The 26,201-nt window shown below is 54.1% G+C and overlaps 1 protein-coding gene and 1 long non-coding RNA gene across 2 annotated transcripts in view; one reads left to right on the top strand and one right to left on the bottom strand.

The window, feature by feature from the left end:
• The first annotated feature begins 821 nt into the window (after positions 1 to 821).
• The window catches only part of LOC120852293 (disabled homolog 2-interacting protein-like), a 135,645-nt gene continuing 110,265 nt past the window's right edge, over positions 822 to 26,201 (top strand). The window contains exon 1 of the mRNA XM_040225708.1: positions 822 to 1,307. Coding sequence (XP_040081642.1) covers positions 1,268 to 1,307 — 40 coding nt within the window. The 5' untranslated portion in view covers positions 822 to 1,267. The remainder of the gene's footprint in view (positions 1,308 to 26,201) is intronic.
• Positions 5,660 to 7,671, bottom strand: LOC120851941. The gene is made up of 2 exons (XR_005718445.1): positions 7,162 to 7,671; positions 5,660 to 5,839 (listed from the first exon to the last, which is right to left on the bottom strand). It is a non-coding gene; the product is annotated as an uncharacterized LOC120851941 (long non-coding RNA).

Below are 26,201 nucleotides of genomic sequence, written 5' to 3' on the forward strand. Positions count from 1 at the left end.
ACCGGTGCCCAGCTCTCGTGGCCTCTTAATGAGTGGCACCCCGTGTTATTATAGCTGTGCCCGTAGATGCCAGCGTCCCTCTCCCCTGGGGACTTGACAGCCCCTGTCCGGTCCTGCCCCAGCCTCTGCCCCCTTATACAGTAGCCAGAGAGGCCTTTCTAAAGAGCAGCCTGGAATGTCTCCCTCCCGGGCGTCATCCCTTGGGTCAAACCTGAGAACCATCCCCGCCTGTGAGGCCCTGCCTGATCCCCTCTGCTGCTTCTCTCCCACCACCTCTGCTGTGGCCGCTGCTCCAACTGCCTGGGACTTATCGAGGAGGTCACTGAACACCCCAAGTGCCATCTCAGTTCAGGGCTTCTGCACAGGACGCTCGCTCCCTCTACCCAGCACACCCTCCCCCTCACTCCCTCCTTCTTCAGCTGGCTAATTGCTACTCACCCATAAGGCCCCAGCTTAAGTGCCCAGTCCTCCAGGAAGCCTTCCCTGACCACCTCCTCCTGTCTGGGTGAGGCAGCCCTTTTTTTTTTTTTCAAGTTCCCACAGCTCTTAGTGCACACACTGCATTGCACAGGCCTGTTTACCTGTGAGCTCCAAGAGACCAGATGCTGAGACTTGCTCCCTCCTGCAAAAGCCAGCACCTGGCACGGTGTCTGGCGCCGAGTAGATGCTCAAAAAAAATCTAGTGTCTGACTGAATGGATGGATGAGTCAATTTCTGCATCCCCCACACTGCAGGAAATGTCTGTAGAACAGATTTGAGTGGGAGGTTCCAGCAGGGCCTGGGAGAAGCCCCTGGGGTTTGGGCACTGGGCGGTGAACAGAGCGGACCCCCCACCCCCTCCTGTGGGTGGGTCAGCCTCCCCCCTTCTCACAGACCCCGGGGTCCCCCGGAGCCAGCTTCCAGATGCTCAGCCCAGGCTCACCCTTACCTCTTAGCTTTTCCATTTGCGCAGACCGGCCAGATCCCCGCAGCCAGCGTCGCGGGCAGCCAGGCCAATCGTCCGGGCGTCTTCCTATTTTAGACATCTCTGCTGCCTCGGTCCCTTCTAATGTTTCCAGCCAGGCTGCGGGGGGAGGAAAAAGAGGTTACTGCTACTTTAAATGTACTGTATGAAGGCAAGGGCTGGAAAGGGGCCTGCGTGCAGGAATACCCAGTCATCTAGTTGGAAAAGCCGCCAGATGGAATACAAAAGGAGAAACCCAGACGCTCATGGAGACAGCCTCGGTTCATAAATCAGGTGGGGCCAGGGGCTGGGGGCCCATACGCCATGGAGCCCGACTCCCTCTTGGACCAAGACGACTCCTTCGGTAAGACCAGAGCGTCGGCAAAGTGGCAGAGTGCTGCTCAGGGAGACTTTCTCTGTTTGCTGCGGGAATCCAGGAATGCGAGTTGAAGCAGGGAGGAAGATGGGCACTGCCTGGTGTGGGGACCTGTGGGTCATGGGTGCCGGGGGTTTCGGGGCACAGAGCTAGAGGGTCCCCAGAGCCGGCGTTCCCTGGGACCAAGCATCGGTGGGGTTGGGGGAGGGAGTGGGAGTTTCAGCCGCTTCTGTTTTGCTCCTGGACCAGAAGGAAAGGAAGGAAGTTTGCAGCCCCCTGCCTGTCTGCCTCACTCGCGGTTGTCCCCAGGCCTGCCGGCTGCAGTGGGGGATTTAATTAGTGAGATCCTGCAGATAAATATAGATGGACCAGGCAAGAGGAACGCAGTCTGTAATTAAATCCAGGCTGCAAGCATTCCCCGTTCTGCAGGGCCCCAGGGGCTGCCCCCCGGGGAGCGCCCCTGCTGCAGCCTCCCTGCAAACCCTGGGCAGATTGTTGGGCGAAAGTTGCCTGGGACAGAGCCCTTGTCGGAAGCTGGTGGCGAGGAACTTGTACATTTCCCAGTGGATCAGCCATGGCGGTTTCTGCAGGCTGGGGGCTCCAGGGTTGCAGGGGTCTAAGACCCGGATTGCTCAGCCCGGCCAGGCTGTGCACTTTTGGTTAGGATGCCGGGGGTCGGGGAGTTGGGGGGGGCACTCTGGCCATCTCTGTGATGTGGGAAGATGGGAAGCAGGAGGGCCAGAGAGTGGCTGAGGGACTGAGGAGGGCTGGGCTGGGGGGATGTAGGTTTTAAGGCTCTGTAAGGAGGGGGTCCTGTTGGCCTCGGAGAGGAGAGCTAGTCAAGGGAGGTGTCGCTCCAGCTAGGATCAGCCTTTTGGGGACCTAGATCGTCCTGGGCCTACGGTTCCTGCTAAGAAAACTGTGTGCTTCTCCCCCTGGACCCTCACCCCAACCCCAGCCAGGCCTGGCTGCAGGGCACAGATTCAAGGCCAAATTTCCTCCCTCCTGCCGGCTCCAGTTCTTTCCAAGGAGAGGGGCTCTTGCCACGTTTGGAGCTGCACCCCTCAGGGGAGCTTGGCGCCACCTAGCCTAGCCTAGCCCACGGGCCTGGCATCTTTGGGAGGTCGGGTGGCCAGTGGATGCCTGCCAAGTGACCTCCACGTGCCAGGCTCTGTGTCAGGGTCAGGGGTGCAGGATGAGAGAACTCAAACCTAAGAAACAGCTTGTGATTAGTGAATGGAGAGAGGAAAGAGAGAGGGAGGGAGCAAGGGAGGGAGAAAAGGGAGATGGCGCCTTGGCCCTGGAAGAGCTCCTGGCCTCCAATGGGAGACAAAGGATATGAGACTGGATTCTGAGTGATGAGTTCCTGGGAGGGAGGTGGGGGCAGACGATCTGGAGTGTGGAACAGGGCTGCCTGTCTGCAGAGGTATCCACCTGAACTTGGCAGGGGGACACCTAGATACTACCCCATGGAGGGCACAGACCCCTGTCTGGGGGACCAACCCAGAGCCAAGCAGGGCTCCAAATCCCTCTGTCTCCCCACCTGGAACTCACTGGTGTCTCAGAAACCCACAGCCTCCACCTGCTGTCCCACAGGTTTGCTAGCAGCAGTCTTGGGGCAGGGTAAGTCCGGGGTCCCTGGAAACGGAGACTGCTTGCGACGCAACTGAAGGGCCCATGCATCAACTCCTTGTCCTCCCTTGTTGTGGGAGCCTGTGGTTGGCCTTCTGGAAGCTGGGCAGGCAGCAGTGAGGTGCCTGGGATCTGAGGGGAAAAGACAAAGGGACAGGGGACAGTTCCTCAAGAAAGTGATGAGCAGGAATGGAGGAGAGCCCAGAAAGTCCTTGGGAGTGGCCCCAAGCTGAAGGGAGCATCCTGGCCAGGTCCTACAGTTATTCATCTAACAACTACTACTTTCAGATCCTGAACTAAGTTTTGGGGTTGGAGAGACAAGTCAAACCTTGTCTCTTCCTTTGTGACACTCCCAGACTAGTCCGGGAGAGAGGTAAGCACTGAAGGGAAGGCTAAGGCCCCGTGGAATCCTTAACCCCACACTTGGAGTCCAGGAAGGCTTCCTGGAGGAGGTGACTCCCCCACCAAAGACGTGGATGACTCCTTCTTTTGTGAAACAATTTCTTCACCTGGCTTCTGGGATAGGCCACCCTCCTGATTTTCTCCCATCTATCTCCCAGTCTTTTTTTTCTGGTTCCTTCTCTTAGACCCCTCACTCTCCCTGTTAACCACAAGGTCCCTTCAGCAAGTTGATCTTTTCTGCCTCCCTCTGTGATCTGACTCTTCTGTCCCCATCCCCCGGCTCTATAGGTTCCACTCACGCTGCTCTGTCCTTCCTCACACTCACCAAACTAGTTAATGCCCTCAGGGCCTTTGCATGTGCTATTTCCTTTGCCTGGAATACTTTCCCTCTCTTTCTTCATTGAGCTAAATTCTTCCCCCTCCCAGTCTCCAGTGAAAGTCACTTCCTCAGAGAGGCCCTCCTTAGATCACGTTGAAATGAAGTGAAGTCGCTCAGTCGGGTTCTTTGCGACCCCATGGACTGTAGCCTACCAGGCTTCTCCATCCATGGGATTCTCCAGGAAAGAATACTAGAGTGGGTTACCATTTCCTTCTCCAGGGGAATCTTCCCAACCCAGGGATCGAACCCGGGTCTCCCGCATTGGAGGCAGACGCTTTAACTTCTGAGCCACCAAGCGAATCACACACGTTACTCTGTTAAATTAGAGCCCACTCTCCTACCCTCTCTTTTCCTTTATAGGACCGGTTCCTAGTCACACATGGGCTTTCCTTATGGCTCAGCTGGTAAAGAATCCGCCTGCAATTCAGGAGACCCTGGTTCGATTCCTGGGAAGACCGAACTGGAGCAGGGAAAGGCTACTCACTCCAGTATTCTGGCCTGGAGAATTCCATGGACTGTATGGTCCATGGGGTTGCGAAGAGTCGAACACGACTGAGCGAATTTCACCTTCATTTTCAGTCCCCTAGTGGCCCATTATGGTACATGTATGTGTTTAACCTCTGTCCCCCACTCATCTCTAAGTGTCCTGACAGCTGTTATCCCCAGAGCATGGCTCTCTGCCTGGCCTGTAGTGAGAATCCAACAAATGCTTGCGAACGAGTGAGTGAGCAGATGATTCTGTTGGCTCAGCCAAGGAGGTAAGAAAAGGCATTCCAGACAGACAGAACCTCAAGGGGTTCTCTGACACTTTGGGTGATGGTGATGCTTCTTGACCGGGTGATGCCCGGTCAAGAGATGGTGAGTTGAGCTCCTTGGGGACCCAGGATGGGGACAGGGTGGGGAGAGGTACAGCTGGAGGAAGGGTTCTGGGCCGCCCTTCTCTTCTTCAAGCAGAGCAAGACTTTCTTCCATTTGGTGGGTATCCTGAGCTCTGATTCCAGTCACCAGGTACTCAGGGGCTGAGAGGAGTTTGGCTGCATCCCTAGCTGCTGACTCTGATGTTCTGGAGGCCTCGGCACATTCAGGGTATCTTAGCAGACAAGGCTGGGTAGAGCCTCATAGGGTGTCCTGAGACACAGGACATTAGAGCAAGGTCCTTAGAACGATGTCCTTAGAACAAAGTCATTGAGGGCTCAGACCGCACAGCTGGGGTGAGTGACACAAACAGGAGCAGAGATTTCTCTTATACAACAATCAGGGGCAGGAATGCAAGGGCTTAGAGCCTGCACACTAACCCTAGCAGAGCCCTTCATGGAGGTGGCTCAGTTTCCCCAAGTGTAAATCGGGGTGAGGACCAGACAAGATCTGACTGACTCCCTCTGGCAAGGGCCTTTCAGAGCTGCATGGAAAGGCCAACCTAGAGAAGCAAAGCACAGTACTTCCTTCTCATGTCATCTGATAGCTGAGGAAGGGGACGAGGGGATCACCCAGTCACTGACTTGACTGCCACTCAAAACCCTGAGACCCTTGCGGGCAGGCACTGTGTCTTTTTTGCTGCTGTATCTCTAGGGTCCTGCACAGTGCCTGGCCCTGGATGCTGCCCTTAACTTGATCGTGCCCTCAGGCATCTTCCTCCTCTCTGGGCTCCTGGTTCCTTAACTGCCCGATGAGGGTCCTGTCCTCCACACCCCCGACTGTTCCCAACTCTGACCGTCTAAGAGTCTCATTCCAACTCAGCACTTGGCACCCTCTTGCCTCCCTGTGGCCTGAGCCACATCCATCCCGGGTGGCCTGGACTGAGTCCCTGCTCCTTGTTCTAACTCAGCTTCTTTGTCCGACAAATGGACAGACTCAGCGCTGCCCTGCCTGTGTCCTGGGTTGACTGGGGTCTCCAGAGGGGTGATTGAGATGAAACCACAAGGCTGGACACCTGTTGAGGGCAGTTTATGATTCATGGGTGAGGGAGCTGGGCTCAGACAGACGGTCAAGATAAAAGCTCAGGAAAGGGCTGGTTGCTCTGGCAACTCTGGGGGTGGAACAGACAGCTCAGAACCTTCCGTTTCTTCTGATGATAACCGCCAAAGGACTTCAGCTCCAGCTGTGGGCCCTGCAAAGAGGCAGATGGAGGTGATTTTGTAAACTTCCAGGTACGGCAGGTACCATAACCAGCCCCATTTATTGAGCACCTACTGTACGCCGTCCCCCCTCCCCAGGCAAGGTCCTTTAGGTACACTGCCTACTTGAATCCTCACAACAGTAGGCTGATATTATAGCTCCATTTTCCAGATGAGGAAATTGAGGCTCAGGGGAGGAATGTGACACCAAGACCTAAGAACAAGTTCAGTGATTTAACCCAGGTTGCCACAGAGCCCGGGGGCTTCATTTTGCTGCACGTTCCAAGAGCTGTCTCTATGCCAAAGCTGCCACCCAAAATCTTGTCTATCCAGGAGTGTTTGTTAGAGCCGTTCAGGGGAGGAGCGTGACAGGGCATGAGCCACCACCAAAGGCATTGTCAGCTCAGCTGGGGACAGTGAGTGCAGGAGCGACTGTAACGGGAGAGGGTCAGTCTAAAGAGAGGGCTATTTTAGGCTGGAAGCTGTCAGGGAGCTTGATGTCGCCGCTCCCTGGCCCTTCCCCCGTGAGAGGGGGAAGCTGAAGATGTCATAAAAGACATGCCTCAGCTGGTAGCAAATAGAAAATAACCATAAAACAGCAGCTATGTAGCTGGCCACGTGCCCCACATCCATCATCTTGCTTCCCCTTCCCCTGACCCTGCGAGGCTGGTGTTGTCCTTCTCATGTTCAAGATAAGGCAACGAGTTCAGAGAGGCTGAGTGACTTACCCAGAATCACACAGCAAGTGAGTGGCAGAGCTGAGAGTCCTGTGGGTTTGTCCCACGCAGAGCCCGTGCTCTGGAGCAGTACCCAACTAGAACCTTCTCTGAGGCTTCTGCATGGGTGGATCCTTGGGAAGATGGGTGCTGTTCAGACCTGTGTTCCACCTCTCATGGGCAAGGGAGGGCCTGGGGCCTCCTCCTGGTTCTGCCACTCAGCTCACTCAACAGCAAGCCTCAGTTTCCCCAGCTGTCTGACCACCCAGACTCCCTGGGGTGGGGAAGGGAGACCAACCCTGGATTCCTTCCATCTTGCTCAACGGCTCTGCTGTGGACTGGCTGACTGGGCCTCTGGGGACGAGGAAGGAACAGGAGAGGCTACATCCCCACTTGAGGTCCTTTCACAGGTGAAGGAGTCAGGCCAGAGAGGCAGAGTGGGGATCCCATTTCCTGAGCTCTGGCTACCTGTCCAGCTCTGTGCCAAGAGTCCACATGCAATCATTGGTTCCTCACACAGGAAGGAATAGCCCCATTGCTCAGATGTGGCAATTGAGGTTTTGAAGAGCCCAAGGCCACAAGTTGGTGGAAGTATTCACAATTCAAACCCAGGCCTCCTAGATGCCTGTGCTTCTGCCCATTACTCTGGGCTGCCTCTCGGGTATCCTGGCCCTGGTCCTCAGCCCTTCTCTGTGTCCAGAAGAGCCTCAGTCCTGCTGGCCAGCCTCGACTGGGCCTCTGACCTTCTCCAGCTGGGCAGGTGGAAGAGGAGGGGAGGAGCCCCCCTTCTTGCCCCAGAGGATGCTGGGAAGAGGCAAAATCAGGAAGAAGAGTCAATAAAAGAACAATGAGGCCGGACAGGGAGGGGCTTAAATCTTGGACGCCCCCAAACCCTGGCAGCTGGCTTCACAAGAAGGCCAGGGGGAGTGGCCTAAGGAGGGTGGGAGGAGTCAGGCCGGCAGAGCAGGAGGAAGCTCAGGGAAGAGGAGCTGCTGTCTGCATGGTGAGGGGCTCCTGGTGGGAGAAGTGGGGAGAGGCTGACTCTGGGTTTTCAGGAAGCAAAGACATTTCACCCTGGGCCCCCCACACGGTCCCAGGCTTCCATCCTGCTGCACTCCCCCACCTGGTGCCCAGGTGGTGCCTTGTGGTACCCAGGTACAGATCCTCGTTGAATCACTCAGTAGCAGGGATCGTTCCCATAAGCTTCCCTCCCACCTGGTATATTATTTCCTGGCACGTGTTAATTTCCATTTCATGGGTGAAGAAACAGGCACAAAGAGGTGAGGTCACTAACCCAAGTGTCAGTTTTGTGAGTAATGGGCCCTAACTTATCCCCAGGCTGCTAGACCACGACTCCGGTCCCCCATTATGCTGAGAAACCTGGTGGGCCTTTTCCAGGAGGCCCAGTGTATCCCAGCACCCTCACACTGGCTGTCCTCCTGAATGGACCAGTGGGTGCTCTGAGACCCCCCTTGGTTCCCACTGCCCAGCCCATTCTTCCTACTGAGTGGGTATGCCCTGGGCTCCTGACCCTACCCCAGGCCTTCAGAAGCTAGAGCTATGCTCCTCCCAGCTGGATTTCCTCCCAAGAGGTTACTTCAGAAGCCCTGGGAGACTAGAGCAAACAGAAAATGGCCCCAAGTGGAAGGAGGCTCAGGAGAGGGTCTTTGGGGGTCCTCCTGCCCACCCCCCACTATATGGGGTAGGGGGCCTCAGAGAGGAGGAACCAGAACCCCTCAAAGGCCATTCTGCTTCCTAAGTGGTCCTGAGCTTTGCCCTGACTCTCTACCTTCTGCTCTCATCTCAGGCCATGCCCCATTTGGGACTCTTGTCCCCTCCTGGGGATCCCCATCTCCACCTGTCCCCCAAACTCATCCTCTGTGTGAAGCTAAAGGGGCCACTCTCAGGCATCTGAAAGTCACACAGGGCGCTCCACTGCAGCAGGAGAGCGTCTAGGCTCATTACCGTGGTGTCAAGGCCGTCCACCATCTGGCCCTTGGATGACACCTCTGCCCTAGTCTCCAGCACACCCCTCTTTCTCTCCACTCCCTCATGATCGATTCATCTTCCTTTGTATGTGCCACCCCCCAGCTCCTTCCTCACCTTTGCACTTGTTGATGCCCCTTGCCTGGAACCCTATTCTATCTCAACTCTTCCCACTATTTCTCCCCCAATCTGGCCGCTCTTACTCAGCCTGAGGTCTCAGTCTGGGTGACCTGGGTGTCACCTCCTCCAGGAAGCCTTCCCTGACCATCTTGCTTAACCTCCCAGGCACCCATGTGCTGACAGGATAGTACAGTGCCTTTGCTTCCCTGCCTGTCTTCACCTCTCGGCTGTGAGCTGTTCCACGCACCAGACTGAAAAGTTGGAGGCTGAGAGGGTGGCCTGAGAAAAGAGGACAGGGTGGCCTAGTGCCTGGCCCTGTGTGGCAGGAATGTTGCTGTCCACGCGGAGAGGAGGACGTGGGTGGAAGAGCAGATTCTGGGTGGGAGGGCGAGTGATGTTCCGGGCTTGCTGTATCTGAAGGGCCTGCAGGGCCATCCAGGGGTTTTCTGTAGAAGAGCCTGTGATGGTCTTTACAGATGTGACCTCCACAGAGGTGCCAGCTCTAGGGCGGAGGATGGCAGCGTCAGGGGCTTTTCCAGCTGCAACAGTACCACTCCTTTTCTTTAGGCTTTCTGAAATCTTCACTCACCTTCCCAGCCAAGGTGCTCCCACCTCCTCCAGGAAGCCAGCCCTGACCAACCTGGCTTAGGTTGCTCTGCTCTTTCCTTGACTGTCCCCTCCTGGTCCTCTAGTCCCAGGACATCTCGCAGGCTATGTCTTCGAAGTCTTCACCCCCTTGTCTCTTGTAGACATCACGTACCGCCCCCCGTCCCCCCAATAAGGATCGACACACAGAGACAAAGCCAGTGTGGCCAGGAGCCCCGCCCCCTCCCCTGGATGGAGTCAGGTTCCCCGCAGTCTCAGCCAGGCAGATTCTGGGAAAACCAAACAGAAGCCTAGAGAGCTTCAGGTCAGATTGACACAGGCGAGCAGTGGGGAGGCAGGCAAGGGGAGGGTACATTTCTGTCCAATCTGGAAGTGTCTGCCTGGATGGCTGGGTCTTCGCAACCCTGGGCCTGAGGCATTCCAGCCGGTGACCTACATCCTAGCGTGCCTCTGTGCATGCATGCGTGTGTGTCTGTGTGCATGTGTGTGTACATGCATAGGAATGCATGTAGAGGACATGAGCACCTCGCCAATAGGATGGAGTGCCTGCCTCTCGTCTGGCTGTGAGTGAGCTTATGAGGCTGCGGGCCCCACACTCCCACCCTGGGGTGCCACAGACTCGGCACCAGAATGAGGGGTTTCTGGGTTCCAGAAAAGCCAGCTCAGGGCACACAGTTCCTGAAATGGCTGGGGTGCCTGTCTCCCCCAGCCCCCACCCCACCTTTGCCCTAGGCTCTCTCTCTCCCTTGACCCAAATCTCAGATAAATGCCCTCCCTTGCCTTAGCTAACGTGGAATGTGAGGCATGGAGAACAGGGTAGTGGAGGGAGGGGACCCAGAGCACGCCGTGCGGCTGAACCAGGAGGTGGTGGGACAGGCCTGACGGAGGCACCGTGTGCTCTGGCCTCCTGAAGCCCAGGCTGCCAAATTCAGGGTCTTACTCAGGAGCCCTCCGGGGCTGTCCCAGGTCCGTCCCTGGTTTTCTTCCTGGTACCTGGTACCCCCCCCTCCCCCACACCTGCCTGGGAAGGGAGAGTAGAGACCCTTCTGTCCTGGTGAGACTGTCCTTGACCAAGCAGCTGTATTAACTCAATGGCCTAGAAGCCAAGGCACCTAGGAGGGTGCCCGCTCTGAGACCCTTCAGTTTTTCCTTTGGCCGGCTCTATGGTGGACTGAGTTGGGGTAGCTATACCCTAGTTTCTGGGGCTCTTTTCCCAGCCTGGGCCTCTGACTTGGAGACTATGGACAGCACCTGTCTCCTGCTGGGCCCACTTGCTGCAATCCTGCCCCACCGCACAGCATCCTACCCCCTCCCCCACTTGGCCTCATGCAGTTGCACAGACTCTGGGCTGAGGCTCCAGCTCCAGAAGCTTCCCCAGCCCCCCACCCCAGGCCCACTGATGTTGGTGCCTCAGCTCTGACTCCTTCCCTCAGCTCCCTGTTGAGGACAGATGGCTCTGGGGTCTGCATCCCCCTCCCTCTGCCTGCCTGGGGACCCCCTGATCAGCCCCTTCACCAGCCCCCTTCTCCAACGTCACATCTCACCCCTCAGTGCCCCCAGCCTGCTCAGCTCCCTCAAGGCAGCTCCCTCGCCTCCCACACTATCCTCCGCACCATTCCCTGCTCCAGACTGCTCGACCAAGGCTGCCAGGGGAGCCCCGAATGCAGGATGTCCTCTATGGGCGCTGGCTTGCTGCTCCTCTGGGCTGAGAGGCCCTGGTGGTGGTGGTGGGGGCGTTGCTCGGAGCGGGTGGCGAAGGGCAGGGTGGCTCGACTGGCAGCCTGTCTGAGTCAGATCCCTGACCCTTACCAAGCGGTATGTGGCTTCAGGAAAACTGCATAACTTCCCTCAGCTTCAGTTTTCCCTGTCTGTGAGATGGGCTGATTACGCCAGCCCTGTCTACAGGTTACAGGGAAGAGTAAATACTTAGAAAACAGCCCTTCGACACGTTCAGGCAGAGTTATCATTACTGGGTTTGTGAGCGTTTGGACCTCTCGCTCCCCGCAGGCACGTGACCGTCATGCCCCTCCCCACCCACCGCTCTGGGCCCTCCTCCGTCTTCTGTGCAGACTCCTCTTCTTCCTCCTGTGGCCAAGCCACCCAGACGCCCAACCACGACTCCTCCCAGCACAGTCCCCACCCCTTCCTCACATCTGTGGTCTCCATCTCCCCCCACCCCTGCCCACTTGTGGCCTGGTTCACGCCCCTACCCCCACCCCCATAGCCAGCCCCACCCTGGGCCTCCTGCCTTACCCTCAGACCAGGGGACTCTCTGCAAAGTGCTCCCAGCACCCCTCATCTTCCTCTGCTCCCTGTCACACGGGTGTCAACCTATCCCTGAGCCCCAGCACATTTTATGTTTGTTAAATGAATGACCTCATATAAGCCATAAAGGGCTCTTCAGATCAATGCAACACATGGCGGGTATTAAAAAGCGTCGGAGCTCACTCTCCCGGGGTGTCCCCTTGCCCCCAGGAAGAGGGAGGAGACATGGGCTGATTGCGGTCATCCGGAGGGTTCTAATCCCTCCGGGTTGGCATTGCACCAGCCTCACCCCTATGGATCTGGACTCAGTTAGTCTGGAGGGGTTTGATTCCTGTGTTGGGAAGATCCCCTGGAGGAGGGAACAGCTACCCACTCCAGTATTCTTGCCTGGAGAGTTCCATGGACAGAGGAGCCTGACAGGCTACAGTTCATGGGGTCGGCCGCGACTAAGCAACTTTCACTTACACTTTTTTCACTTTTTCTGTCTAGAGCGAGGCCTGGGCATTGGCGTATTTAAACTTTTCCCCTCCCTTCCTCCTCTCCTCCACACTCCACCAGGTGATTCTAAGGGGCAACCACTGAGACTGGGGGAGGAAGGCGCTGGAGCCGGGGGGTCTTCTTTCTCTGCGCATGCTTGCGTATGTGCATGCTAAGCCACTTCAGTCATGTCCAGCTCTTTAGCAACCCCATGGACTGTAGCCTGCCAGGTTCTCTGTCCACGTGATTCCTCAGGCAAGAATACTGGAGTGGATTGCCATTTCCTCCTTCAGGGGATCTTCCCGGCCCAGGGATCGAAACTACATCTCTTAAGTCTCTACGGCAGGCGTGTTCTTCACCACTAGTGCCACCTGGGAAGCCCCTGCCCATGCTTACGTCTCTTAATTCCAGCTGGGCACTTCCTCTAGGCTAGCTCACCATTAGGCCCTGGAGGTCCAGGAAGGCAGAAGGCTGAGCCCCTGGCTTCAAGGAAGAGCTCAGGACAGGGGCCCAAAGCTACAGTGACGTCCCAGGGCAGGCAGGCTGGAGAGGCCAGCAGGGGAGAGGCTGAGCTTAAAGGTAACCAGGGATTGGCCTATGGAAGGAGATAGTGAGCAGGCTGGGGATGAGTCCACTGGAGACTTTTGAGCAATTCGATGAGGCTAGGCCCCCACATCCAGATGAGAGGGGTAGGGGAGTAGCCTGGAGAGGTTAGGGGTCCAGGCTCAGGGGCTTGGTTTCATCCTACATCCCAGGGAGCCATGAATGGGTTCCAGCACAGGAGGGATGCAGTTGTGCTGTTTCCCTTGAATTTTGAAGAACCCAAACCACACCTCTGCTCCACTCAGTGCCCGCCCCTGAGCCAGCTCAGCTGAGTTTGGCTGACTGTGTACTCAGGAAGTCACAGCCCCAGTAGGAGAAGCCTAGTTCAGGGGTAAAGAAGCCTGCTTCAATGGTAAAGAAGCTGCCTGCAATGCAGGAGACATGGGTTCGATCCCTGGGTCGGGAATATCCCCTGGAGAAGGAAATGGCAACCCACTTCAGTATTCTTGCCTGGGAAATCCCATGGATAGGGGAGCCTGGCGGGCTACAGTCCATGGGGTCGCAAGAGGCAGACATGATTTAGTGACTGAACAACAACAATGACAAATCCTTTTCCAGGAGGAGAAGTGGGGGGTTGAGAAGCTGGGAGGAGCCCCCAGCGGGAGAGAGGCCAAGAAGGCCGGGAACCAAGAGGGCAGCAGCTCTCCCGGGGCCGCCTAAACAGGTCTCCAGGGTTTCCTAAACAGATCTACTTAGCCTCTGGTTTCCTAAACCTCCGGCTTCAGAGGTCTCCCTTCCCAAGGTCCTCAGCAGCCCAGTGTGAGCTCAGCTTTTAGGAAGAAGTCAGAGGACAATCTAATCCTGTTCTTCTTGGCCCCAAGAGTAGGTGGTTCTCCACCTGAGACTGGCCAGATTGGTGGGAACCTCGACTAGGTAAATCAGCCAGAAAGGGAACAAGGGATGGGAGGGAGAGTACACAGCTCGTTGAGCTCTTGCTGGAAAACCTACCCCCATCTTACAGAGGGGGAAACTGAGGCCCTGAGATGTTTCACAATTTGACCCTTGGTCACACTGCTAGGAAATGCCAGAGCAAGATTGGATCCCTGGTTCTGCTGGCTCAGAAGCCACTATGCATCCCATTGTGAGTCTGCACTGAGTCCCAAGTTACCTAGTCCTGTGCCAGGAGGAGGCAGAAAGGAAGGGGCCTGGGGTCCCTATTCACCTGGCCTGCTCGTTGCATGTAAGTGTGTGTGTGTGCATGTGCGTGTGTGCCTGTGCGTGTGTGCGTGTTAAGTCGCTTCAGTCGTCTCCAACTCTTTGCAACCCCATGGGCTATAGCTGGCCAGGCTCCTCTGTCCATGGAATTCTCCAGGCCAGAATACCGGAGTCGGTTGCCACGCCCTCCTCCAGGGGATCTTCCCAACTCAGGGATTGCACCTAGGCCTCATACATGTCCGGCATTGGCAGGCAGGGTCTTTACCGCTAGCACCACCTGGGAAGCCTCCGCTCATTGCATAGATGTGCAAACTGAGGACCGAAGCCGGCAGTGGCTGCCAACCAGGGGAGGGAGGAATTGGGATGAGGGAGTCAGAGCTGGCTAGTGGGAGGGGGCAGCATGGGGTGTAGGAGAAGCGGGGGGCTGGTGTAGGCAGCAGAGGAGGGTCCCGACAGGTGGGAGGGGCTGGAAAGAAATGAGATTTAGGTAAGTAGAGGTCAGCAGGGAGGACGCTCCAGCAACAGGAACAGACTGAGCAAGGGTTCAGAGATGGAAATGAGCGTCTGGAGTCGTCCAGCCTCAGCCTGGGGGTGTGACTGGCTGGAAGGCTGAGTCACAGCTGAGGACAGAGGGTGAGGAGGCTGTATCCTCAGGCAGGGTTTCTCAGCCCAGCATTATCGATCTGTGGGGCCCGAGAACTCTTTGTCTTGGGGACCGACTTGTGCGTTGGCAGGTGTTTGGCAGCATCCCTGGCCTCTACCCGCCAGGTGCCAATAGCATATCTGCCCCCAACCCCCAGCCCATGTCACGACCACCAGAAATGTCTCCAGACATTGCAAAATGTTCCCTGCAGGATAAAATTGTCTCCAATTAAGAACCACTGTCCTGTAAGCTCTGGTGGCTCAGCTGGTGAAGAATCCGCATTCAATGCAGGAGACCTAGGTTGGGAAGATCCCCTGGAGGAGGGCATGGCAACCCGCTCCAGTATTCTCACCTGGAGAATCCAAATGGACAGAGGAACCTGGTGGGCTGCAGTCCATGGGCTCGCAAAGAGCTGAACACAACTGAGCGACTCAACACAGCCACACAGCACAGCCCCAGAGTAAGCAGGAGACGAGGAAGGGAAGGGACAGGGCCCAAAGCTGCCGTCAGAAATTGTCTGTCCTCCAGCCCAGTCGCCAGCCTCTCACTGCCCTCTCCACGCCTCTCCCTTCCCCTGACCTGGGCTCCCGGAGTGCCAGGAAAACCTCCACCAAGGTGGTGCAGGGCTGAGGGTCTAGCTGAGTGGTGGAACAAAAGAGCTTGCGTTTGGGGAAGAAAACTCCCGCTCTCCCATCTCGGTGTGATCAGGCCACTAGGGGCTGCTAGGCTGGGCCAGGGGCTTGCCTGAGCTGGGATCTGGGTAGAAGGTACTGGGTGGGGGAGGGGAAGCTGACCCGTGTGAGTTCTTGTTCACAAACAGGCCCTGAAATCAAAGCTTCCCAGCCAGTGGAGATGGGATCGAAACTCATCCTGACCCTTGGTCCAGCGGGGGTGAAGGGGTCAAGGGTTGCCCTCCCGGGTGGGGGCCAGGCCAGGGCCGAACAGCCCAAAGCCTCTCCTCCCTTCTGTCCACGTGCTCTGTCTCTGAGGGAGCCCAGGATGCGGGGAGTGTGTGGAGGGAGGGCGGGGCAGGGAGGTGACAAAGGAGAGGGGAGTGTGCACACACACCCTCAACCGTGAGCAGCCAGACGAGCTGCTATAATGCATGTCTGGCCTCCCTATCTGGCCTGCTTCATCGCTCCACTGGCTCCCTGTGACCCTCGGGATCAAGGCTGCAGCCCCTGGTCAGCCCTTCCAGGACACCAATCTCATCCACCTCCCATGACTCCCAAATCCAGCTCTCTTCTGGGCCTGGAATGCCCATCTCCTGCCCACTGGCAGTGGCTTCCATGCTGCCCTACGTCCTATCCATGCGTCGGTGCCCCTGTGGTCGCCACAGCCTCCGGGAAGCCTTCCTAGCTCCAGCGACTGAGTGCCTGAGGGCACTGGTGGCATCTCTCACTCCAGGGTGCAGCTGACTCTGTGTGTGAAGTTGGGCCATTCCCCTGGAAGCCTCAGGCCCAAAACAGAGAGCTGGTGACTGGTGAGCATTTGTTGAAGGAAGGAGGGAGTGGGGGAGGGATTAAAAATAACATGTTTTTAGAAAAGCAAGAGAGGAAAGGATGGGCAGAGCTGGGGTGAGAGAGGAGTAGCCTGTCCTTCTGGCCGATGTGTCAGGACGGACTGACACCACGGGCCTCTGGGGAGAAGCCAGGAACATTTCTCTGAGCTGAGACTCCTGGAAAGCTTCCCCAAGGGGCAGGGGCTTGGGCACAGCCTGGCTTTGCTGAGGGTGCCTTTCCGATTTGTCCCTTGATGCTACCACAAGGCAGGACAGGGGTTCAGAGGGTGGGGAGCTTGCAGGAGGGCATTTTGCAGCCCACCCAGCATTTTGAGTATCACCAGCCATCAGCGGATCCCAGATTCCTTGGTTATAACCTCAGAGCTGAGACACTCTGTCCAGGCCAGTGGTTTTCCAACTGTGTCTGAGAAGATGCCCAGAGGGTGCCAAACAGGAGAGACCCCAGTTGCCCTAACACAGCTCTGCCCAGAGCAGCTCGCTTTCACCTGGTGTAAAACGTGGGGTTTTCCTGACATATTTTTTTTTCATTTGAAATGAAGGTTCTGTAGCTCAGGCAGTTTAGAAAGAACCCTCCTCCTCCTGGAGCAGATAAGACCAGGGAGCGCTCAGAGAGGAGTACAATGACAGGGCCATGTGGATTTCCTGGCCCTTCCCACCGCAGAACCACAGGGCCCTCTGCTGAAAGCATAAACATATGAGTGAATGAACAGGAATCTGGAAGCAGGCTTTGTTTGGTAATGTGGGATGACAGCAAAGTACACTTGGTTTCTGGGGCAAGGGGTGGGGGACGGGGAAGAGGAACTTCCCCAAAGCGGGAAGCAGAGCTGGGTGGCCCGTTACTGCGAACTTATTCTACACGGTACCAGCCTGCATCTGGAGCTGTTCAAAGACACTGCACAGAGTTCTGGTTTTAGCCAGAGTGGCACTGGGTAAAGAATTGGAATCTCAAGGTTCAAGCCCCAGTGCCTCCACTTACTCACTGTGTTGACCTTGGCCAAATCAACCCTCTCTTGGGACTCAGTTTCTTCCTCAACAAAATGCGACTCACAACACTCCCCTGCCCCCTTGTTGTGTGAGGGGTAAATGAGAGCATAGAGTCGAGGTTGAACAATTACTGGGGAGGCTCAGATTCTTCCTTATCTGTGAACTTGAGGAAGTTCACCATCTAAGATCTGCATCCCACCTATGCCCTTTACTAGCTGGGCGACTTGGGGCAAATTTTGTAGCCTCTGTGTCTTAGCTTTCCCATCCATAAATGGGAATCAGAGTAGCACCTGCCTCACGGGATATAATGAGTTAATACATGTAAAGCACCAAGAATAGGGCTGCCTAAGGGTTTGTTATCAATATTTGTGCTCAAGTAACAGCAGAGATCTTGCAGAGGAGAGATCCCAGAAATGGAATACCAGAATGAAGAAGATAATGAATGGATGCGAGGAAAATCCGGGTTCTCCCAGGGAATGCCTTGTGGTCCTAATCCAGCCCAGCCCTCACGCACCGGTGGTATCTTCCAATGGTTCCTCTTATCTGGGAGCCCCCCTACTCCTCCCTCTCTCTGGCTCCCTCTCTCTGGGCCTCTCCCTGCATTTTTCTGCAAGCAGGCAGAGGTAGATTCCATTTAGCCCCTAGATGACTTTGGGTGATAAAGAAGTAACTTCAGCCTCCTTGAATCGAATCTTCTCTCCAGAACGTGTAACAAAGATGGAAATTGGAATTGCCCTGGAGCTGATTATTCTAGGAGGGCACCTCCTGGCATTAAAACTAAATTAGATCAAGGTACCTCTGTTATTAGCAAAATAATTCCCTGCGATTAGAGAATGCAGCTATGAATCCTGATGGCAGATGAACTTCAGGTGACTTACTTGAGACAAATAAGTGTGCAAAAATCACAGGCTCATCTAATCGCTTCTCCATAGCGTCGCAGTTGGATAATTATGCTAATGGCTATAAGAAATTACCTTTTGTGGTCTGGGATTGGGAGGGCTGGAGACAGAAGCATGTGTGGCGGATATTACATGCTCCAAGCTGGAGAGGTTGGGAGTCACGCTTGGTTCCAAAACTGGTCCTTTCTGGGGAGCTGGTTTGGCTCCTTGTCGATTGGAACACAATGAAGAAGGCAGTAGCTTCATTGTCTGCCTCTTTTCAGGTCATCTTCATATGAGAAATTGAATTTATCTAAGTTCCACTGGTGGGCATGATAATTCCAAGAAGCAATTTAAACGATGAAAGTTGGGGACTCCTGTGTTAATCCAACTCACACATGTGCATTGGTGCCCTGGCATGATCTAGGCACAGAGTGTCTGGCGTTTTCTGAACACAATCTCTTGTCCCATTAGCCACTTAAGAGGGGCAGTATTGTCCCCATTTTAGAGACAAAGGAACAGAAGCTCAGAGACAAGCAATGACCTACCAGAGGTGCTACTGCTATTAACCAGAGGAGATGACCACTCCCTTCCACCCAGAGGGGTCTGAGGGCTTTCTGGAAGTGTGGACCCAGTACACAGGGGAGGGAATTGTAGGCAGAGAAACAGTTGATCAAAACCCCCAGAGGTGGGAGATTAAAGCGGGGAGGTGGGGGGGTGGGTGTGTTCAAGGCTGGGAGATGGGGTTGGGAGAGTCACTGACGATCAGACAAGAGAGAGTCCCAAATGACCAACTGATGGTTGGACAATGGGGAGCCACAGCAGGTGTTTGAGCACTGGTGGGATAATGTGGACTCTGAGAAGTACCTGGGCCACAGCTTGGGGGAACCCCTCCATGAGCCGCTGGTAGAGAGGGGTCAGAAGGGGATGAGCTAAATAACAGATAATGTTTTAGTATATCACAAATACAGTATAGGACACATACTTAAAAATTATTCATTGTTTATTTGAAAGTCACATTTAATTGACTGTTTTGTAGTTCATCTGGCAATCCTATCCCCAGCTGGGTTCTGGGCACCAGATGTTTCCTCTTCCTGGCATGACTTTCCCCACTGGACACGCAGCCTGGCGAACTCCTATGCACCCTTTGAGGCCCTGCGTTCCCAATTACTGCTATGGCAACATTTATCAGACACTATTATTGTTACTTTCTTATGTCATTGTTCTAGTATCTGTCTTTCCTCTCAGCAGCCAGCCTTACTTCTGATTGCATAAGAAAAAAAAAAAAAAAGCCAGGACTCTGTCTAGATCCTGACACTCTCCCCACCCCAAATTGCCTCCAATCTCCACTTCTGTCTCAGGAGGTGTTGGCCTCCGCTCCCAAGACCCTCCTTGTTCCCTAGAATATGGCTCACCTTTCTCACTGGTGGTTTCAAAGTCACAGTCTCTTCTGGGTCATTCCCACCAGCCGGGACACACAGCAAGTTCTCCTAGGCACAGGGTGGGTTCCCCAGGCAGCAGGCTCTGAGACATATTAGGGTGTAGCAGGTCCAGTAGGGCCTGCTGGTGGAAGGGCCTAAGCAGGGCAGGAGAGGGAGAAGTTGAGTGACTACACAGTCTGAGAGCAGATCTCAGCACCTCCTATGGAGGGCTGGGAAGGCCCTGGAGCAGGGCTGGCCTTCCAGAACTGTCCTGAGTAGTGTCAAGGGGCTGGGAGTTTATGTACCTGGGGTGACTGGCCACTAGACAGGAAGGAAGGGCACTTGGGAAGGGGCATCACCTCCAGGGCCCCCTTGCAGCACTCGTTACACCTGGGGGAGTGAGGCCTCTCTTCTCAAAGTGGGGTGTGTTGCAAATCATAGCATCCACCCCCACCCAACCCAAACTGTTTCTCTTTGCAGTCACCCTATCTCTTGTCTTCCCTCTGAAGAGCTATCTACCCCGTTCCTCACTCCCAGTCAACCTGCCTCCGACTGTGCTCTTTGCAGCCTCCAGGCTGCGCCCTTTAAATCTACCTTCCTCCTCCAGATGGAGGGATTTTTGTAAAAGTCAAGCATTGGCTGTCCCTCCCCTACTTAATGGACATGAGTTTGAGCAAACTCTGGGAGATGGTGAAGGACAGGGAAGCCCAGCGTGCTTCAGTCCATGAGGTCACAAAGAGTCGGACACAACTGAGCGACTGAACAACTCCTACTTAAGACTGCCCAGGAGCTGCCTGAAGTCACCGCTTCTGGGTGTGGTGCTTGGGGCTCCCCCGACCCAGCTCTGCCCCCTTTCCTGCCCACCTCCAAGCTGCTTGATCAGAACCCCTGGCTCGCTGGGCTAGGCCAGCTCAGACGGCCATGCTTTGGCAGAAGCTGTTTCCTCTCCACCTGGTTAACTTCTCTCTCTGCTCCATCAAGACACTCTCAGAAGTCATCTCCTTGGAAGACTCGCCAGGCCTCCCCTCTGGCCCATGAGGCTGGCATCAGGGCCCTGACAGTCACTCACCTGCCTCAGTCATGAGCACATGGGCTCAGCACCCAAGGGCGCTCCCCAGACCCAGGCAGTGTTGTTGCCTGTCTCTTCCTCTGCACACGAGAGCAGCCCACTATTCTGTTGATCTGTGCCCTCAGCACCAAGCCCAGAGCCAGGCACAGAGGGAGACTGAGTCACATGGACTCTGGCGCCCAGGGAGTCTGAGATCCGCAGGGGTGACTGTGAGGAAACTGACAGAATCAAAGGCAGAATCAAAGCATTGGGGGCTGATTAGACTCAGGCAGGGCTGCACCCACCCCACTCCCCAGACAGGCTTGTCCTGGGACCCAGAGCTCCTGTTCAGTGTAATTCAGTGTCTGACTGCAGATGCATTCTCTCTGTGTATTTGATTTGCAAACACCCCTGAGCTTGAAGCGAGGTTTGCACGTTTTACTATTAATCTTCCATGACCCTCAGGGCCCTGCACACACTGGATCAGAGCTTTGCTCTGCTCCCTTCTGTCCATCTCCATTCATGTCATCCTTGCCCTGGGGGTGCCTGTGGACCTGGGTGTGCATTCTAGTGATACCTCAGTCTCTGTGGTTTTGAGTCTCACTTCCATCACTGAGTGAGGCCCCATCACCCCAGGAGGCAATTGTCATTGGTCAGTTTGCTCGGCTATAAAGTGGTGGTGTGGCCTCCTGGGCTCTGTCTGCTCTGTGTTTGCGACCCTTTGGAGGTGTAGCCCGCCAGGCTCCTCTGTCCGTGGGATTTGTCAGGCAAGAATAATAGAGCAGATTGCCATTTCCTCCTCCAGGAGATCTCCCAGACCCAGGGGTCGAAACTGCATCTCTTATGTCTCCTGCATTACAAGTGGATTCTTTACCACTGAGCCCTCAGGGAAGCCTATGGAGATTTGGAGCCAGACAGACACGAGTTCAAGGACAGGCATTGTATTTCCATGCTGTGTGATGTTCTGCCGGTTGCTTAACCTCTCTGAGCATCCTCAGAGGTGGCTGTATTCCCACTTGTGTGCATATCAGTGTGCAGAGGTGTAGAAAATTCTGACAATGAACAGTGCCCAACAATGATAAACAGAGTCCAGTGCTGGAGGTGCACAAGCAGACTTGGGTTCATCATTCATTCAACAAACACTCATGGAGCACCTACTATGTGCCAGGGCCTTTGCTAGAGGTGGGGAGTGAATGAAGTTTGCTCAGTCGTGTCCGACTCTTTGTGACCCCATGGACTATACAGTCCATGGAATTCTCCAGCCCAGAATACTGGAGTGGGTAGCCTTTCCCTTCTCCAGGGATCGAACCCAGGTCTCCCGCATTGCAGGCAGATTCTTTACCAGCTGAGCCACACGGGAAGCCCAAGAATACTGGAGTGGGTAGCCTATTCCTTCTCCAGTGGATCTTCCTGACCCAGGAGTTTAAGTGGGGTCTCTTGCACTGCAGGCGGTTCTTTACCAGCTGAGCTACGGAGGGATACAATAATGAATAAACCTAGGTGTGATCCCGGTGCTCAGGGACATCGGCCCTGGGAGGGCGACACACTCATCCAGTGGTCACATAATGGAGGTACAGTCACCAAATGCAATAAACATCATGAAGGACAGTGACTTGTGCCACGGAAGTATAGTGTGCAGAACCTGAAAAGGCTTGCCTGAGGCTGGGGAACCAAGCCTGCCATGGGAAGAAATAACTGAGGCCACGATGGGAGGAGACAGAGGAAAGTGGTCCACAGCGGGGAGCCTTGGGTGTATAAAGGCTGCATAATGGGAAGGAACATCACATATTTGGGGACTCAGAAGCCAACTGGGGGGCTAAAGGCAGAGAGGGAGAGGGGAGACAGCAAAGAGGGAGATAGAGGAATGAGCAGGGCCAGACCACCCAGGGCCTGGTAGGCCACATAAAGGCATCACAAAATCACTGAAAGCTTCCAAGCAGAGGTGGGATGGTGGTGGATAGGATTGGATCTGAGCTTTAAAAACCTCAGAGGATGGACCTGTAGGGAGGGGGCAATCGGGAGGGCCCAGGTGGAGGAAGGAACCAGTTCAGTTCTTTCCAAAGCTCAGGCAAAAGATGACAGCCAGTACCTGGACTAGCCTGGAAATAACCATTTGGGAATCACCAGCACAAGGACAGCAGTTGAAGCCAGGGGCCTGGATGCAGCTGAAATCGCCCGTGAAAGAGAGTCTGGAAGGATAAGAGGGAAGCAGACAATCTCCAACTGCAGCTTTTGTAGCCTAGTAAGAGCTAGGAGAAAAGCTGGGAGAGGATGGGGAGATGGAAGGGACCAGAGGGTGAAGTCTGGCCAAGAGATCAGGTGAGATCAAGATAATGGCCTTCAGAGTCACCATCAAGGAGGTCATCAGTGACCTCCCTGAGAAGCGCCAGGATGGCAGACCTTGAGCCAGATGGGATTCCTGCCTCATGTGGCCATTTTCATGGGACTAAGCACCAACAACGGCTAATGTCCATGTCATCAGGATAACATGATATTGTCTAGTGTGATCTGGATCAAAAAGGATCAGCTCATTAGTTCAGAAAATCTCATCTGAACCCATGAAATGTACAGCATTGCTCTTTTCCGGTGACCACATAGTCCTGTTGACTTCATATATTTGTTTGCTTGTACGACATGTAACACTGGCCAACTCGTCTTTTGGAGTCTGGACTATAAGCAATCTGCCAGCCTGTACTTTGCCTTGATGGAAGCGCCCGACAAGTGGACATATGTGGGTTTTGCATACAGAGTAAAGACACATTTGGTAAATCGCCTTAGACGCGTCCCTGGGGAAGGTGCTACAGGCTCCGTCGCCCCTACAGATGGAAGCTGGCAAGGAAAAGACAGGTCCAGATTGGGATCCCTGGGCTACGTGTGAAAACAGATTGGAGGGGGTCGGAGTGGATGTGGGGGGCCAGGGAGGGGGGTGTGGGTCTGAAATGCTGCACAGACCTATACCCAGAGGTAGGACAAAGGATAGGAGGAAGGACCACGCGAAGCACTGACTCAGAGCATACATCTGACTCTTCCATCTTCTGGGTCAGCCTCCAGGTGGATGTTTTTGTTCAGAACTGGAGGACATCACCCAGGTATTTCTTTTACCAGCTCCCCACTTTCCTAGGAAGCAAACAGTCCCTTCCACTCTCCCCTCCAAACATCTTCTTGGTCAATATTCCCATAATCACTACCTGTTCCAAAACTGGGGCTATGCATGTGGCCTCTATTACCTCGGTCAGTTTTAAATTAAGTCAACCCTGAATATTCACTGGAAGCACTGATGCTGAAGCTGAAGCTCCAATACTTCGGCCACCTGATGCAAAGAGCCGACTTATTGGAAAAGACTCTGATGCTGGGAAAGATTGAGGGCAGGAGGAGAAGGGGGAGCAGCAGAGGATGAGATGGTCAAATAGCATCACCAACTCAATGGACAGGAATCTGAGCAAACTCGGTGAGATAGTAGAGGAAAGCGGAGGCTTGTGTGCCGCAGTCCTTGAGGTTACAAAGAGCTGGACACGACTGAGCAAGTGAACAACAACATCTCACTGAATCTTTGCAAGAACCCCTTGCAATAAGCCCTACTCCTATCCTGGTTGTGCAGAAACTGAGCTCAGAGTGATGTAATAGCCTACCTTTGCTCACACAGCTGGCAAACGGCTCAGCCTGGATGTGAACCTTCTCTCTCTGACCCCAAAAGTCACAAAACCTCCAAGGACACTCCATGAAGACCAAACAGTCAATCTATAATATTGGGATTGCTTTCCTTCTGATAGTTTAGCATGACCTCTTTTATTTCTGAGTATCTGGATCCACTTACCCCTGATAACATTCAACAGATGTTTCTGAGCCTGGGTGGGAGGGCTGCAGTGGTTGCTTAGACAGGAATAATAACCCTGAGGAGTTCACAGTCAGCTGAAGGAGATGGATCCATACACAGGAGCAACAATCCACAACGTGATTAACAGGGATAGTGGGTGCGTGGGTGGGTGGGTGCGTGCGTGGCCTGGGAACACTCTGCCTGGGAGCCCTGAAATGCCCAGAACTGGATTGTAATAGGAGAAACAGACCTTGTCCCAGCAGAGATGGGGGAGGACTGGGCATTCCAGGAACAGTGAACAGTTTATGAAGGCATGTCAGAGGTTGGGGGTTTGGGAGACCTGATTGCATGGTGATACTTGAGTGAAGGAGTCTCAGCTGGCTGGAACTAGGGTGTGAAGGGCCCCGCTGGAGACCGGGGGGCAGGCTATTCGTATTCTTCAGCTTTATTGAGCACGTCACCATGAGTTAGCCTTGTGCTGAGCACTTCACAGACATGATGACCATGTCACTTAAATAAGGAAAGTGAAGTCCAGAGCCAGAGTGGATTTTGTATTTTATATCATCATGCTTGCTCTGTATCTTTGAAAATGTTCTGAAAAGTCGAGGAAACACATGTTCCTCTTCACTCAGATCAAGAAATAAAATCTTACCAATCGAGGTGATGGCTTTTCCCGTCATCCTTCACATCTCCCTCGTCCCCAAGAGGTAAACACTTCCTGAATGGTAAGATCATGGCATCCGGTCCCGTCACTTCATGGCAAATAGATGAGGAAACAGTGGAAACAGTGGCTGACTTTATTTTTCTGGGCTCCAAAATCACTGCAGATGGTGATTGCAGCCATGAAATTAACAGACACTTACTCCTTGGAAGGAAAGTTATGACCAACCTAGACAGCATATTAAAAAGCAGAGACATTCCTTTGTCAACAAAGGTCTGTCTAGTCAAGGCTATGGTTTTTCCAGTGGTCATGTATGGATGAGAGAGTTGGACTATAAAGAAAGCTGAGCGCCGAAGAATTGATGCTTTTGAACTGTGGTGTTGGAGAAGACTCTTGAGAGTCCCTTAGACTGCAAGGAGATCCAACCAGTCCATCCTAAAGGAGATCAGTCCTGGGTGTTCATTGGAAGGACTGATGCTAAAGCTGAAACTCCAATACTTTGGCCACCTGATGCGAAGAGCTGACTCATCTGAAAAGACCCTGATGCTGGGAAAGATTGAGGGCAGGAGGAGAAGGGGACGACAGAGGATGAGATGGTTGGATGGCATCACCAACTCGATGGACATGAGTTTGGGTAAACTCCGTGAGATGATGGACAGGGAGGCCTGGTGTGCTGCGGTTCATGGGGTCTCAAAGAGTCGGACACGAACAGAACTGAACTGAATGGTTTCTGTGTCATTTATCTGAATTTCCTTATACTTTTAGCACATGTATGCATTCCTAGCAACAGAGAGTATCCTTTTGTCTTTAATGTTTTAGAACTCTACGTGAGTGAATTACACAGCTTGATCTTCTGCAACTTGCTTCCTATTCCCCCACTTATGATGATTCATAAAGGAATTTCTAGTCATTTTCACTGCAGTGTAGACTTTCACTGCCCTGTCTACAATTTGTTTAAGCATTTTGTCCACTGATGAGGCTGTTTTAGATTTCTTACTAGGATAATGCGGTTGCAGTGAGCAAGAAGTTCTCCAGATTTATCCCAGAAGCCGAGTCTCTGGGTCACTGGGGTTTGAGCATCATTTCTAGATACGGTCACATTGTCCTCCAGAGAGGTGGTACCCATTCCCTTTTACTGGCAGTGTATCAGAGTATCGTCATCAACACTTTCTGCCCCTTTGCTTTTTGCCAGTCTCACCAGTGTGAAATGGCACTTCCCGTGGTTCTATTTTGCATTTCCTTGATTGAGTGAGGCTGAATCTCTTTTGATATCAGACATTCGTGTTTCCCCTTCTTAGAATTGCCTGTTTATGTTTTTGATTCAGTTTTCTCTTGTCTCTTTTGAAAATTGACTTGTAGATCTCTAGTTATCACGTTTCACATGTCTTCTTTTGATAAACAGAAGTTATGCTCTAATTAAATGTATCTTTTTCTTGATATCTTTTTGAATCTTTAA

The sequence above is a fragment of the Oryx dammah genome, unplaced genomic scaffold (genome assembly GCF_014754425.2).
Source record: "Oryx dammah isolate SB20612 unplaced genomic scaffold, SCBI_Odam_1.1 HiC_scaffold_25, whole genome shotgun sequence".
NCBI classification, from domain to species: Eukaryota; Metazoa; Chordata; class Mammalia; order Artiodactyla; family Bovidae; genus Oryx; species Oryx dammah.